Below are 14566 nucleotides of genomic sequence, written 5' to 3'. Positions count from 1 at the left end.
GCGTGTGGACTGGGGTTCGGATGTATAGGGAGAGGGGATTAGGGTTATACAGTAGTAGACTAGTAGTGTGATTTGTTTGTCTTTGTTGAGATCAGTTTGACACTGATCTCTCCACACACACCTCATTTTACTCTGTAGTGTATATATGTATATTGAATATTCCTCTCTTTTTTTTCACTTACTTTTTTTTTTACTGTATGAAGCACACTCTCAGGGGCTCATACAGAAACAAGCATTTCATCGTAAACTACCGTACCTGTATTTTATTGTGATAAATAATAAACAAACTTGAAACTTGTGTATGTATGTGACGAATAAACCTCTTGAATCTATTTTTGTACCTGCATTCTATTTTGTCTTTAAATGCAAAACCAGTTTGTCCCAAGGGCGCTACACCTGGAGACACAACCAGGTCCTAAGACAACTGGCAATCACCCTGGAAGGAAGGAGAACTACCAACAATGCCCTCCCTCCCCCAATGCCTAGACACTCAAACACCACTTATTTTGTAAGAGCAGGACAGCTTCCAGAAAAGCCATCTGCAAGAGTGGAGGCAACCCTCCTGGACAATGCCCGGGACTGGAGAATGCAGGTTGACTTGGACCAGAAACGAATCTTTCCGCCTGAGATCATTACAACTAACCTCAGGCCGGACCTGGTCTTGTGGTCAACCTCCCAGAAGTCTGTATTCATTGTGGAACTAACTGTTCCATGGGAGGCTGCAGTTGGTGAAGCATATGAACGTAAACGACTGAAGTACTCCGACATAGCAGCCGAGGCAGAACAACGCGGCTGGCGTGCCCAGGTGCTTCCGGTTGAGGTTGGATCTAGAGCAGGGGTAGGCAACCCTAAGCACGCGTGCCTGCATAGGCACGCGGGGGCATTTGCATAGGCACAGGGGCAGCATAAAAAAAAATAAAAAAAAAATGAATATAATTTATTTTTTCTTTTTTTGCTATGAAATATTATAGTGAAATATTTTGCACTGTTGTCGCATTTATCTTGTTGAAATCCTCCCACAGGTTCTTTTCACTACCACATATTTAATTGAGACCCTTTATTTGTTTATTATATCAATTTAGCTGGAAATACATTGCTACATCATTCAGTAACATTTGCAGAGCCTTATAACAAAAACATTATTACGGTCACCATTGTGACCAGTGGGATTAATCAACAAATTGTATTATTTATTTTTCTATTTCATTGAACATTGCACATGTTAAAAGCCATTTTTTTTACTCAAAATGTGAGTATTACCAAGTCAACTTGTGTTCTTAAAACAATGACAATAAACATAGTTTTATTAGGTTGAAATAATGTGGTTGTGTACTTATTTTTCTGTTAACGTATTATGGATTGAAAACTGAAAACCTTAATGCACAGTAACTGAACTCAATATTTTTAAGTTCTGGTAACTTATTATTATTATTTTTTTACAGTGTAGTCTTGCGATCAATCAAAACTTATTTACACGATATACCTCACATTCACCCTCGATTCACATCCTGGTGTTCTCCATTAGGCCTGTAGGTGGAGCTATGACAGCACACGTACAGTACACACACCAATGGTGTGTGATGTGTCCAAAAATGAATGGGCAAATGTGAGTGAAATGGTCGCACTGTATGCAGCTGTTTGTCTGCATTGCACCCCCCCCCCCCCAACTCAGATTTAGGGTTGATACAACCATCATAATAATATTGTTAATAACAACAATAACAATAATGATGTAATAATGTAAAAATTATCATTAAAAAGACCTGATTATGAGAAGAAAAAAATTACGATGCATGGAATATTGTTGAGGCACACTAGTTACAACTATATTTCAAACAGGCACTCCATGTCAAAAAGGTTGCTGACCCCTGATCTAGAGGATTTGTTGCCATGTCCACAACCAAGCTTCTTAAGGGGATGGGAGTGCGAGGACAGGCGTTCCGACAAGCTGTCAACTCAAAACACTGTCAGAGGCTGCCGAACGAAGCAGCAGATGGCTATGGATTAAGAGAAAGGACCCCAACTGGGCTGCAAAATGACCATCGAGGGGTAAAAGCAGAGGGGGGCACACCTGGGATGCCATGTGTTGCCGTTGAGCCCTTCGGAGGTGTCGTGGGCCTGTCAACGAAACAACAATGAAGGAGGGTGCCCACCTGAAGACCCCAGTGAAGCTTTTACCACTACCCCATTCAATAAAAAGTGCCGATTATCTAAGGGATTGTAATATCTAGTCCTATAAGCTCAACTTAAATGGAAAATAAAAAGGTTAATGAGTAACTTATTGAGGGCGGCTAGGTGGTGTAGTGGGCAAGGCACTCGCCACCAGTGTGGAGACGCTAGGATTCGCGTGTTCGAATCCAGCTCTCCACATTGTTTTCAGTTTAGCTGGTCGTCCGCAGTAATACACATTGGCCGTATTACGGGGAGGGAAAACTGAAGGGTGGGGATCGAACGTTGTGAACAAGCGACTCCTACAAGTCGGTTGGTGCGCCTGCGCAGTAGAATCAGGAAGTGTCGGGGGCAGCGTGAGCCTCCCACGCGTTACTCCTCGACACTGAGAGATCGAGCTGCGCAGGTGAAAAGATGCGACTGCTGTTACCTCAAGTACCGGAGGGGACTTGTGCTATGTATGACTTAGTCCACATTGCAGCCGGCTTGTGGGAGGCAAGAAACAGCGTTCGTGACAGGGGAGGGTTGAATTGGATGATACGAAATTGGGATGGGAGAAAATATAGAAAAATGGGAGAAAAAGTGGATCAAAAAAAAAATGAGTAACTTATTGATTTGTAAATAGTTTGACATTATTCCAAATTGATTGATTAACTATATTGATCAAAAGTGCGTGAGTCTATTATTTTTGTCATTATACTATCTACTAAACTGTTTTGTGTACGACCTCAATCTTTAGAACATTTTACCAGCATCTTTAATATTGCAGGTTGGGAATCACAAGTGTTTTTGATACAAATGTGCTGCATGCATCACGGATTGTGTGTTTATGGAGGTTTATCGAATAATTTCCCCGACAGGACGTCATGCATCGGTGTGTGCAATGCTGTGTTGTTGGTGTAGATAGAAGGCGATATGATGTAAATGTACAGTATGGTTAATAACACGTACGTTATGGCCCGTTATACAGCTGTATTCAATCGCTTGCCTATAGCAAGTAGCGTATATGCATATAACATTGTTTAGAAGCCTATTTCACGAACGTTTGAATGTTTTTTTTTTCCATTTTCGTCAAGATGTACTCCGTGGATGACATAACATCACGTTACTGTTTACACAATGTCTTGTGGTCTGTAACTTGGCAACAAAGAAAGCTGCTATTGGTTGAGCGCAAGATACGTGACCAAACTCGCACCAATTATGTCAAATAAAACTCTGTGGTGACCATGTATCCGTTCGCGAGGAAAGATCTAGTCCCGACTTTAAAATTATGATTGCGCAAAACTGGCTAGTTTGTCAATGGAGAACTTTTTGTTCCTAAATCTACACCAATATATCTTTCACCCAGAGTGAAAATTGTGTAGTCCGGCGTGGTGGGAACTGGATGAAACGATACAGCCTCTCTCTTACGTCTAGGTTTAGGAGAACGTGGTGCATTTTCCAAACATATTGACTGAACTGTCCTGGGGTCCCTGTGAATAATGTATATGGATTCTGTGAATGAGCGGCATTACGTGGCAGAAAGCTACCGCTTTGTAACCAACTTCCTGATTTCACTCCTGAAGACAATGTGTGAGACTGCGTTAAAATTAGAACAGCGCAGTGACAGTTAGTTTAGGATTAGCTAAATCACCATCTTGCACACATCAGCAAAAAAAATAAAGATGCCACTTGCACAGAGCCCAGAAAACCACATGACACACAAGCACACATGTGACCTTCTGTGGGTGTGATCTTGTCTCGGATGGAGTAATGTTGGTGTAAGGGGGGGGGGGGGGGTTAGACACAAGCACACATGTGACCGTCTGTGGGTGTGATCTTGTCTCGGATGGAGTAATGTTGGTGTAAGGGGGGGGGGGGGGGTTAGACACAAGCACACATGTGACCGTCTGTGGGTGTGATCTTGTCTCGAATGGAGTAATGTTGGTGTAAGTTAGACCCGGGGTCCAATACACACACACACACATGCTGCTGTTGACTTTACAGAGGTTTTCCCGCATGGACAGAACTAGATTAACAGAAAGACTATCTTATCTGTATGTGATATTTCAGTCCCACGTTGCACAAGGGCTGCTGCCCTGCTGCCGGTGGTTCAGACAGGGTTATATTTCCATCTCTGTTGAGCTCTTGATTGGTTTCCAAGCTGTGATTAAAATTCACTGTTGCAATCCCCCCCCCCCCCCCAGCAGCTGGAGTGTTATTTCTTTGCAGGCTAAAGTGAGTTAGGGTCCAAACAGCGTCCAAGTTAAGCCACTTATTACACGCTAGCGGGACGGGTGTTTAAAAGAGGCGTGTTTGGAAGAAGCCCAAAGGTTTAACTGCTCGTCAGTTAGAGGCGTGTTTAGAAGAAGCCCAAAGGGTTTAACTGCTTGTCAGGTAGAGGCGTGTTTAGAAGAAGCCCAAAGGGTTTAACTGCTCCGTCAGTTAGAGGCGTGTTTAGAAGAAGCCCAAAAGGTTTAACTGCTCGTCAGGTAGAGGCGTGTTTAGAAGAAGCCCAAAGGGTTTAACTGCTCCGTCAGTTAGAGACGTGTTTAGAAGAAGCCCAAAAGGTTTAACTGCTCGTCAGGTAGAGGCGTGTTTAGAAGAAGCCCAAAAGGTTTAACCGCTCGTCAGTTAGAGCCGTGTTTAGAAGAAGCCCAAAAGGTTTAACTGCTCGTCAGGTAGAGGCGTGTTTAGAAGAAGCCCAAAAGGTTTAACTGCTCGTCAGGTAGAGGCGTGTTTAGAAGAAGCCCAAAGGTTTAACTGCTCGTCAGATAGAGGCGTGTTTAGAAGAAGCCCAAAAGGTTTAACCGCTCGTCAGGTAGAGGCGTGTTTAGAAGAAGAAGCCCAAAAGGTTTAACTGCTCGTCAGGTAGAGGCGTGTTTAGAAGAAGAAGCCCAAAAGGTTTAACTGCTCGTCAGTTAGAGGCGTGTTTAGAAGAAGCCCAAAAGGTTTAACTGCTCGTCAGGTAGAGGCGTGTTTAGAAGAAGCCCAAAAGGTTTAACTGCTCGTCAGGTAGAGGCGTGTTTAGAAGAAGCCCAAAGGTGGAAAAGCTGGTCCCTGGGAACAACACGGCTGCAGAATACCGTAATTCCTCTAATAGTAACCGGTATTCAATTAAAAACCGGGTCTCTATTAATGACCGGGTGCGCTGTTGAGCTAAGCAATTATAAGCCGGCCTCCTAATACAAGCCGGGTATATTTTGTTATTGTTGTTATATGCTGGCCTGGCTGTGCAGTAAATACCATATAATGGTATGGTGTTAATGTTTACCAAGAGAGTAAGCCTACCTCAGAATTGTATAAAACGAAGTTGTTATTATTATTATACCAGTATTGGGATTGCACTATTTTACTTTATTTTACTTTTTTTGACCACCTGTAATTGCACTGTTTACTACCGTATTTCATACAGTACTTGGTTTCAATAAATGAACCCAGTACATTTTACTGGGTTCAAACTGACACAAAATGTTGATTTATTCATTATGATCTGATTGAAAATTAGAAATATAGGCCTCTCTCTTATACATGCCTCCTCCTAATACAAGCCTGGTATCCGCTACAGTTGAAACAAATACAAGCCGGGGTTACTATTAGAGGAATTACGGTAACTCACCTCTGACAGTTTTAGCTCACGACATAAATCACAACAGCTTTAGGGCCGGGCATCGTTTGGAAATGTTCGATACCGGTGCCAATACTGATTCCCTGGGATTCGATACGGATCCCCCCCCCCCCCCCATACCTTACTTTGCCGAGTTATGCGGTGTGTGAGCCAATCAGGGGCTTTGTTACATTTTGGAGGATTTGGAATTATGGTTGAACAGAAGAAATGTTATGTCTTGGAACAAACTGCTTATTGGCTCACTGACTGACACTGATGATATTAACTACTTAGGTATCACAATTTGGTATTGAATGACTTTGAGTGTTGAAATTTGGTAAAAATGTTGATACCACAACATTCCTTGATAGTCAATAGTGTTGAACCAATTCGATCAATACCATAAAAGTATTGAATTTCAATACCCAGCTTGAAATAGCTTAACAGCCAAGTAACTAGCTTTACTAAATAATCTAAGCTGAATAACCAAACAAGTACTATACTTACTTGTGTCGGATAGACAATCTCTAAATAATCAATATTTGAATATACTGGCTGGGTATCGTTTGAGAAATGTCAATACCAATACCGATAATATGCATTCGATACCAATAACCATAAGTATTTTTCAATATTTCGTATATGGTACGGGTGCTACAAATGCTTCCAGCTTCAAGGCAATAGCTCAAAGGCAACGCATGCCCTTGGGAACAGAGGAGGGATGTACAAGCTGCTGCAGGCTCTTTTGGTGAAAAGGGGAAAAAAACAATCAAGTGTCTAAATTCAATACCACCTACATTTGGAATAATATTGGAAATATTTCAAATGGAAAAGACGACTTACTCCTTAAGGGTCCAAAAAGACAAGTTCTACCAGATTTGGAGTAAAAGCATTGAATTTATAACCCCCGAGCAGACTTTATATAGCTTTATATAAACTCCACTAACGTTTCATGCTCCTTCCCTCTTCCTGATGGGAATAAGATATTCCTTTATTGATCCCCTTGGGGGAATTCTACTATTCTGATCGTAGTAGTAATATAAGCTCCCTTGGTTCAAGTGTACATATAGTTACACTTTTAATAGAGTGTGAGAACATTTTAAACTATAAACTATTAGAAAACTAAACCCAGAAAGTCGGATTGAAGTAGAGGTATGCATAGGGATGTGGAAGTAAGGGTGGGGTTTGTGGGGTTTGCGGGCAAATATAGATGTATATGTGGAAATGCGTGTTATGTATGGGGAAGGGTATACATAGATACAGACTCCTGGGAGTGAAGGACTGAACATTATTTCCCTGAGGACAGAGCTATGGCTCACATGATGTACTTTAATAAAAACATTAAAAAATTTTTTAAAATAAGTGAGAATATAAGAGCTTTGTGTTGATTTGTCAATCAAGTCACGGTGGAATGCAAAAACAGCATTCTTTTTGACAATTAAAGTATTGAAAATTGGTATGGTTTGTCTCAATATTTTTCAACACCAGGGTAGTTTTAGATTTAGTAGATTTAGATTCAATCGATACCTTGATGGTATTGACTTTAAAATACCCAACGCCTGAGAATACGTCTGTCTCTCAACTCACATCAGCTCACGCCGTGCATCGGACACTCACCTGCATCCTCTCGTGTCATACTGCCTCATGCTCTTGATGAAGTGGACTTTCTTAGGCGCCCTCGGTCCCGGCGAACCAGAGATATTCCTCGTTCTAAGCGGAAATTATAAAAGAAAATAGACAAAAAGAAGGAAAGAAAATTGACAGAATGGATATGGCGTTAATATTGCCTGGGGGGAAAAGGCAGTACAGAATCATGAGTCTCGACATGCGCTTTACATCCACCGGGGTCTGACACTAGTTGAATGAAGCTAAATCCCTTTACATCACAGGTTTGGAATCTTAAGTCAAATTACAACCAAATGATCTTATGCAAGAGGGATGAAGAATTATAAGCTAATCTTTTTCTCTCTTTTTTTGCAGTCTGACAATAGCACATGCAGGTGCTTGTGATTTAGATCCCAGTCACATTGTTTCGCTCATTTTATCAACTGATAAAAAGGGTTAGGTTTAGCTATATCATTGAGGGTTAGTTATATAGTATATTAGCTTCATGGACCAAACGGAAACCCTACTAATGTTAGCAGATAAGCCCATTGAAAGAATGGGGTGGCTTTGTATATAGTAGGGATTTTGTTTTGTTATGTAACAAACAGTATTAGAGACCCACAGGAGCTCCAGCACTACCAGGTGACATTACTGCCTTTGGCGTTCAGAGATTGTAGCGTACTCAAGGCGTAAGTTTGGTTTCAACATTGGGGGGGGGGGGGCACTTTAAGACACTTTAATTTTGAGTGTCAAACACTTCATTGGAAGTTACAGGTAAGAAATAAATACAATTTACAATTGTCTTGACCCCCTTATTAATTTATTGTTTTACCTCTTGGGGGGGGGGTTGTCTTTCATATTAGCTATATTTTTTTTTAGGAGGACCAATTTACCTCTTCTCATTCAATATTGAGGGGGACATGTCCCCCTGCAACCCCCCCCCCCCCCCTAAATCTACACCTATGAGCGTACGTGTTTTTGAAGGTAGTGAAACTAGACAACCTGAGGAATCCATTGGTACCAAGTAACCACGCCATGCTAGCTCGTCTGGCAGGTACCAACCATGACATGCTAGCGGCTAGCTTGTCGGGCAGGGGGTGAAATAATAATCCAAAGTTCGGCTACATTTTGGCGAGGGGAAAAACTGCCATGGCCAAGGGGTCCCTTGACCTCTCACCTCAAGATATGTGACTGAAATGGGTTCCATGGGTAGCCAGCCACGACCCACGAGTCTCCTCTTTATGCTAATCCCATGCAGTTTGACAAGAAACCAAAACGTTTTAACAAAATAACAAATGTGTTATTTTCACCTATTCTAAACATTTCTGCATACTGGGGTCTCCAAACAGTTGTGGAATTGCAAAGATTGGGTGTGACTGGGAAGCTGAGCCTCTTTGTGGACCCAATGAGCCCAACTGTATTAACCCTTTCACTGTCACACGACAGAAGGTTAACCCTTTACTATCACACAACCGACGGTCGTGTGGCAGTGAAAGGGTTAACCTTCTGTGTATTGTCGCCATGAAAGGGTTAACCGTTTGGTAGCGCAGCAGTGAAAGGGTTAATGTGTGATGATGTTAAGTCTCCATAGTAGCCATTTAATTTGAATGAGACTTGACCTCAGTGTATAAAATGACCTATTGTGACCTCTAGGATAACTTTACATTCCCATAAACTAGAGATGAGGGCATTCGGAGAATCTGGATGCAATTCTTAGAAATCTCCCAATGTCATGGTCTTGATGTGTGGATTTTTGTTCATCAATTCTCGAGTGGTTAGAAATTGTTCGAATTTGGTATCAACCCAAAAATGTACTTAAGACATAACTGAGCATGGGAATGGCAATTATTATGCTTCAGTGTAATGTTCTAAGCCCTTATATACACACACACACACACACTCTAAAGCTTTTAATGGGCGCCTAACCGAAACACAATGTTTATTATTATGTATGACTTGACACACAGTGCCGAGCTCATCTCAAACTAATCTTCAGGTTCCTAGCTTTCAGATAATAGCTATATTTATGTGGCATCTACTGTTGACTTGCCATCTCGCCATAAAGATCACCAGCGCCCCAGACAAACATTAGTCTATGTGGGTCTCTAGTGGTTCATTAGAGGGGGGGGGAATAAAACAACAACGACATAGTGAAACCAAAAGAGTGAAACTACCTGCTGACTTTAGCATGCGGAAGAAGTGACCTGTGGATAAGTCAATAAGGCCCATATTGACATGCACACACTGAGCATTGTATTTATTACAGTACTATTTCCCACATGGATGTGCTCACCTTTGCCGTGAATCCAATGGCACGGCATTAGCAGACGGAGCCGGGCTGAAGACAGACGGTGACCGGGCACTTGAACAGGACTGAGGGACGGGTGAGACGGGGGTCTCTGCCAGGGGGGTGATCGGGTCCACGCCACCGCTGCCCTCCAGAAATACCTCGTTAACAACGACAGCACTTGCCCAACAAGGGCCCGGAGACATGACCAAAGAAGGACGGACGGGGCTCACCACCCCGATCATCCCCGGGACAGCGGTAGAAACGCCACCGACCAAGGCGGTCGACACCTGGGGGACGGATCCGTGTCCGACCGGTGCCGCTCCGACGTCCCCGGTCCGCTGCTCGTCCCCGGCGCCGGTGTCTTTGTGGTCGCCATTCACGCCGCTAAGACGGTACAAGGGGCGTCCGTCAAGGGAGATGTTGTTGAGGAACAACAGGGCTGCCTGTCTCCGTCGGGAATCTTTGGATTTCTTCAGGTGCTCTTTGTGTGTTTTCGTTGCATTGTTGCCTGTAGACTGGAGACCACAGGCAGCATTCGCCATTCTCTACTTCGAAATGTGTGGCTGTTGAACGCGGAGGGCAGCGCGGAGCTACGACTACAAGGAAGCAATTTGCATAATGATACTATTTGATCCAATCGGATGATTGTGGGCGTGGTGAATAGCCTCGTACCGGTACACAATGTGACCGGCGATACCGCTACCGGTACGAGGCCATTCACCACGCCTACGATCATCCGATTGGATCAAATAGTAGCATTATGCTAATTATTCATTTTTGTCATAGCTGATTGGATGTGTAGAGATTGGGGGTTGGGTGTACTTGCAACAAAGAAAAACTGAGTGCCCCTTTTTTTTCACACGTTACAGCGTTGAAATGGACACAGTGTACACATTGGATTTGACCATTTCTGATTTTTTTTTTATAATTTTTTTTAAACTAGAATAAGTGATGTGATCTGACTTAAAACGGGCACTGTACAATAACATGTATATATATTCATTTATATTCTGATTATGTTCATCATCTGAGTCTTTGGGAACTCTTAATAAAGGGGCACTTCACCAAAAAACAATGTTGATTTATTTTGCACATAATCCCACACACATCCAAAAACTCTAAACAGTTTTAAAATAATTGAGAGTAAATTAGTTTGAATATGGCCACAAGTGATGTCATTAGGGACATTGAATCCTTGTATTGTGTTAATTACAACTCAATTAAATGATAAGGTAGCAGTCCCTATAAGACAAGGTGTTGCTATTTCTTCATCTACATCATTTCACAACACAAGCATTCAATGACCCTGATGACATCACTGAAATCTGAAATCTGAATATAAAAATATGAGAAAAATAAACAGTATACACAAGGTGCAGGTGAGGGTCTTACGTTATAGTCCAGGCAGGTTTTGGTGGTTAACACTTTCCGTGCCGGCCGTATTTTCCTATTTACCCCCTTGAATGCCGCCACCCACTTCAATGATAGAGCTCTCATATTTGCGAACGCATAAACTACATCTTAAATTATGGCTATGTGTCTAATGTGGCCGTCGCTTATCAATGACTTGTTTGCAGTCAACATTGTCGAAACAGATTGTTTTTTAATCGGTTCATTTCCACTTTATACCATTTTGAAAAACGCTTGTTTCTTGAAACTTCCAGAAGATTTCAGAAGATTCTGTGATAAACGCCCTTTACTGTAATACACAAAACACGTTGTCATTTTTCGGCCTATTTATGAATCGTTTTCAAATAAACGCTAGATTATCGATAGTATATGTGTACTTATGCACACTATAGAAGCGGGCTGAAAAATCGATTCTCTTATTTCCCGATCGCACACACACACACACATAGGGCCCACGTTGATATCTCTGTGAAAAAAGCTCTGATTATTCTAAGACTGGTAAAATAGATTCCTTACCTCAGATCAGATGTTCTCCAAAAGGATTATTCCAATTCCTGATCGCCATTCCAAATATCGATCGTGTTTATTGATCCAACGCTGGGTGCTCGAACACATTATTCCACGCTGTTCTGCGGGACCACAAAGACTGCAATTGGCTCCGGTTACTTGCCTGAGAAGTAAAATGTGGATTCCGGACTGTTTTCTTCCCATGCGGTTCATTCAATCCATTCCAAAGGGGTGCAGTACCATCCAGGAGACGATAGGGGGCGGTATTTTCCCAATGGATTATGGAGCTCAGAGAGAGTTTGCAGTGGTAACGTGAGGCTAGATTGATGAAATATGAATGGAAATCACTAATAAAAGAAATAACGATTAAAAAACGGCATATCTTGTTCCTGGCACTCAACGGTTGGATTGAAATAATGAGATATCTCGTACGTGGCACTCAAAGTGTTAAGAGTCAGACACACTTGGTGTTCGGTGCTGTATATATCCATTTATATATTTATATTTACCACATATATATATATATATATATATATATATATATATATATATATATATATATATATATATATATATATATATATATATATATATATATATATATATATATGAATCATTCTATATACCTACTTATACACCTGCATATAACTCATACAACTCTGCATGATAGCATGTACAATAATGCTGCATATACAACATATATATATTTATTCTTACCATATACAGTATAATATATACGCCGTGCGGTATGGATTTGAGTGGCATGCGGGCTGTTTGTGTTTTCCTTCGGTCATGACATGCTTTATCAGGGGGTATGTCTTGGATGGGGATGTGGAGCAACACTGTACTTATTTTATGCCTATGCTTATGTCTGCACGTTCTACGTTGCACTACTTTTATTGTCTTTTATTCTTATGTCTGCATTTTATACATTGTTTTTATTCTGTTGACTGTATGCTGATTTTATGCCTATGTTCATTTTGTGCTATACTTGCTGTGGGGCACTTTGGGCTGCGGTCCATGTGTGAAGGGTGCTATATAGATAGAGTTGTTATTTTTTATTATTATTATATTATAAAAAATGTATGCATTGAAATGTCTCTAAGTCTCGACGACATTGAAAATGAGGGTGACCTCAATTGTCCTTTTCGAGAATAAAGGTTTGAGGTTTGAATTTAATTTAATTTAATATCTGTTATCCCTTACCTACTCTTACTAGTTCTATATCGTATTAGCTGCCGCTCAGCGTCAACTGCACATATCTCACTTAGCGCATATGCACTGAATAAAAACTCACAAATGCACCTTTACATACCAACATCCGTCTGGCCACACCCCATCCGCTACCTACATAAGCACTCGCCTCCTTCTTCACTTTTACCACAAGAGAGTGCCTGTATACCAATCACTTGACAAGGGTTTTTAGCTGAAGAAAGTTGAGTTAAGTGTTCACATTGTTTCTTGCTTTTTTCTTTCTCTCATACTTTTAAAAGAAAAAAGCTAAGCTATAATGTTTACCTCGGGGGGTCGCGCTAGCAACGTTACCCTTCACCAGCGATTCTCCATTTCCTCCTCTGCCGTGCGTCTTGGGGCGGGGTTGACGCCGCTGTCGTGGGCGGCATCCGTGCCCGGGAGGCATCCGGTGGGTAGCTTGCCTCTCCAAGGAGCTTGTGCAACAGCGCTGTCTCCTGTGAGATGGCCTGGTTCCTGCTCTGGTTCCTTTGCCGCCGGAGAGTCGACTGCCGTTGGGCAGCCGGCTCCTCTTGTGGCGGAGGATTTGAGACGCAAGCTTTTTGCGTCTGCTCGCTCCCGTCGTAAGATGGTGGCTTGCAGACGCGAACGGCCTGGTTTCGGGGAGTTGCTGGAGCCGGATGAGGATGCGTCTGCTTCTCTGTGGCCGATGGAAACTGAGGATTACATGGTAGAGGCAGATGGGTTCTTGTTCGACGCCCCGGTGGAGACATGTCCGCCTCCCGTTCAGGATAAACTGGCAGGGGGTGATATGTCTCCTTGGGGTCCCTCGTATGCTGATGTTGGGTTAGAACCTCCGACTCAGCGACGGGATGCCCTGCTATCAGCCACATCGGAATGTGGCTCTGCGATGACCAGTAGTCTGCCGCATGTGAGGGACGTGGGCTCGGTGGGGGAAAGTATGCAGGGGGAACTGCGTGCTTTGTTCCCTGAGCTCATGGCGGCGGCGGCAGTCGCAAATGGCGTGCCGCTGCCGCAGCCACTGCCTGTTCCTGTCCCTGATGATCTCATAGGTAATTTATGGCAACGTCGTCCTGTGAGAGAGACGGGCGTTGTCTGCCCATTTTTCCCCTCAATGGAGGCCTACGTCCGTCAGGGACAGGTGGTCTCCCACATCACGGGCCTCACTCCCGCCTACGTGCGAGTCACAAGGGTGGTGGGTTTGGTAGAGGGTATGAAGGAGGGGGTGCCTCGGCTTGATAGGCCGATGGCAGCTCTCCTTTGTCCTGAGGTGGTGTGGGAGCCTTTACGGAAGCCGGTTCCCCACGGGAAATTGGCGAGGCGGTTGGCCAACTGGAGCGACCAGTCGTTCATCGCCGCGACTCAATCCCTAGCTGCCACGTCTAACATCGCGCAGCTAGCGAGGTTCATGTCCGGGATAATGATGGGCGGTACGGAGCTGACCGAAATACAACATGATCAGCTCGCCCAGGCGGCCGGCGCCATCCTGCCAGAGTCTTCAGGGTATTCTTGTTTACCAGTGAGGAGATCCGGTACAAGAATCGAGTTCGTTGGTTGACTTTTTTTATTACATTGGATGCCATTTTGTCACAGGAAAGATTTGCCTCTAGGATGGAACCCAGGTAGGTAATATCTTCTTTCCTCGTGACAATATTGTCACCCACTGTAACTGAGAAGCCGTCGGTCTTGCTGAGTTTGTTATTTGTTTATGCTTAAGCAAGGCCTGCGGCTTACACTCGGTCGAAAGGTTTTTTTCTTCCTCGACCTGAAGACTTAGGTTCTTCATA

At 43.0% G+C, this 14566-nt stretch overlaps 1 protein-coding gene across 1 annotated transcript in view; it reads right to left on the bottom strand.

Annotated features, from left to right (window-relative positions):
- The window catches only part of cables2a (Cdk5 and Abl enzyme substrate 2a), a gene marked incomplete at its 5' end in the record, with an annotated part of 36338 nt that extends 26146 nt beyond the window's left edge, over positions 1–10192 (bottom strand). The window contains 2 exons of the mRNA XM_084332866.1: positions 7373–7465; positions 9654–10192. Coding sequence (XP_084188992.1) covers positions 7373–7465; positions 9654–10192 — 632 coding nt within the window. The remainder of the gene's footprint in view (positions 1–7372; positions 7466–9653) is intronic.
- Between the last annotated feature and the right edge of the window lie 4374 nt (positions 10193–14566).

This window comes from Notolepis coatsorum (assembly GCF_963971535.1).
Source record: "Notolepis coatsorum genome assembly, chromosome: 17".
NCBI classification, from domain to species: Eukaryota; Metazoa; Chordata; class Actinopteri; order Aulopiformes; family Paralepididae; genus Notolepis; species Notolepis coatsorum.
Note: the sequence above shows the minus strand (reverse complement) of the source record. Positions and strands in the feature narration are given on the sequence as shown.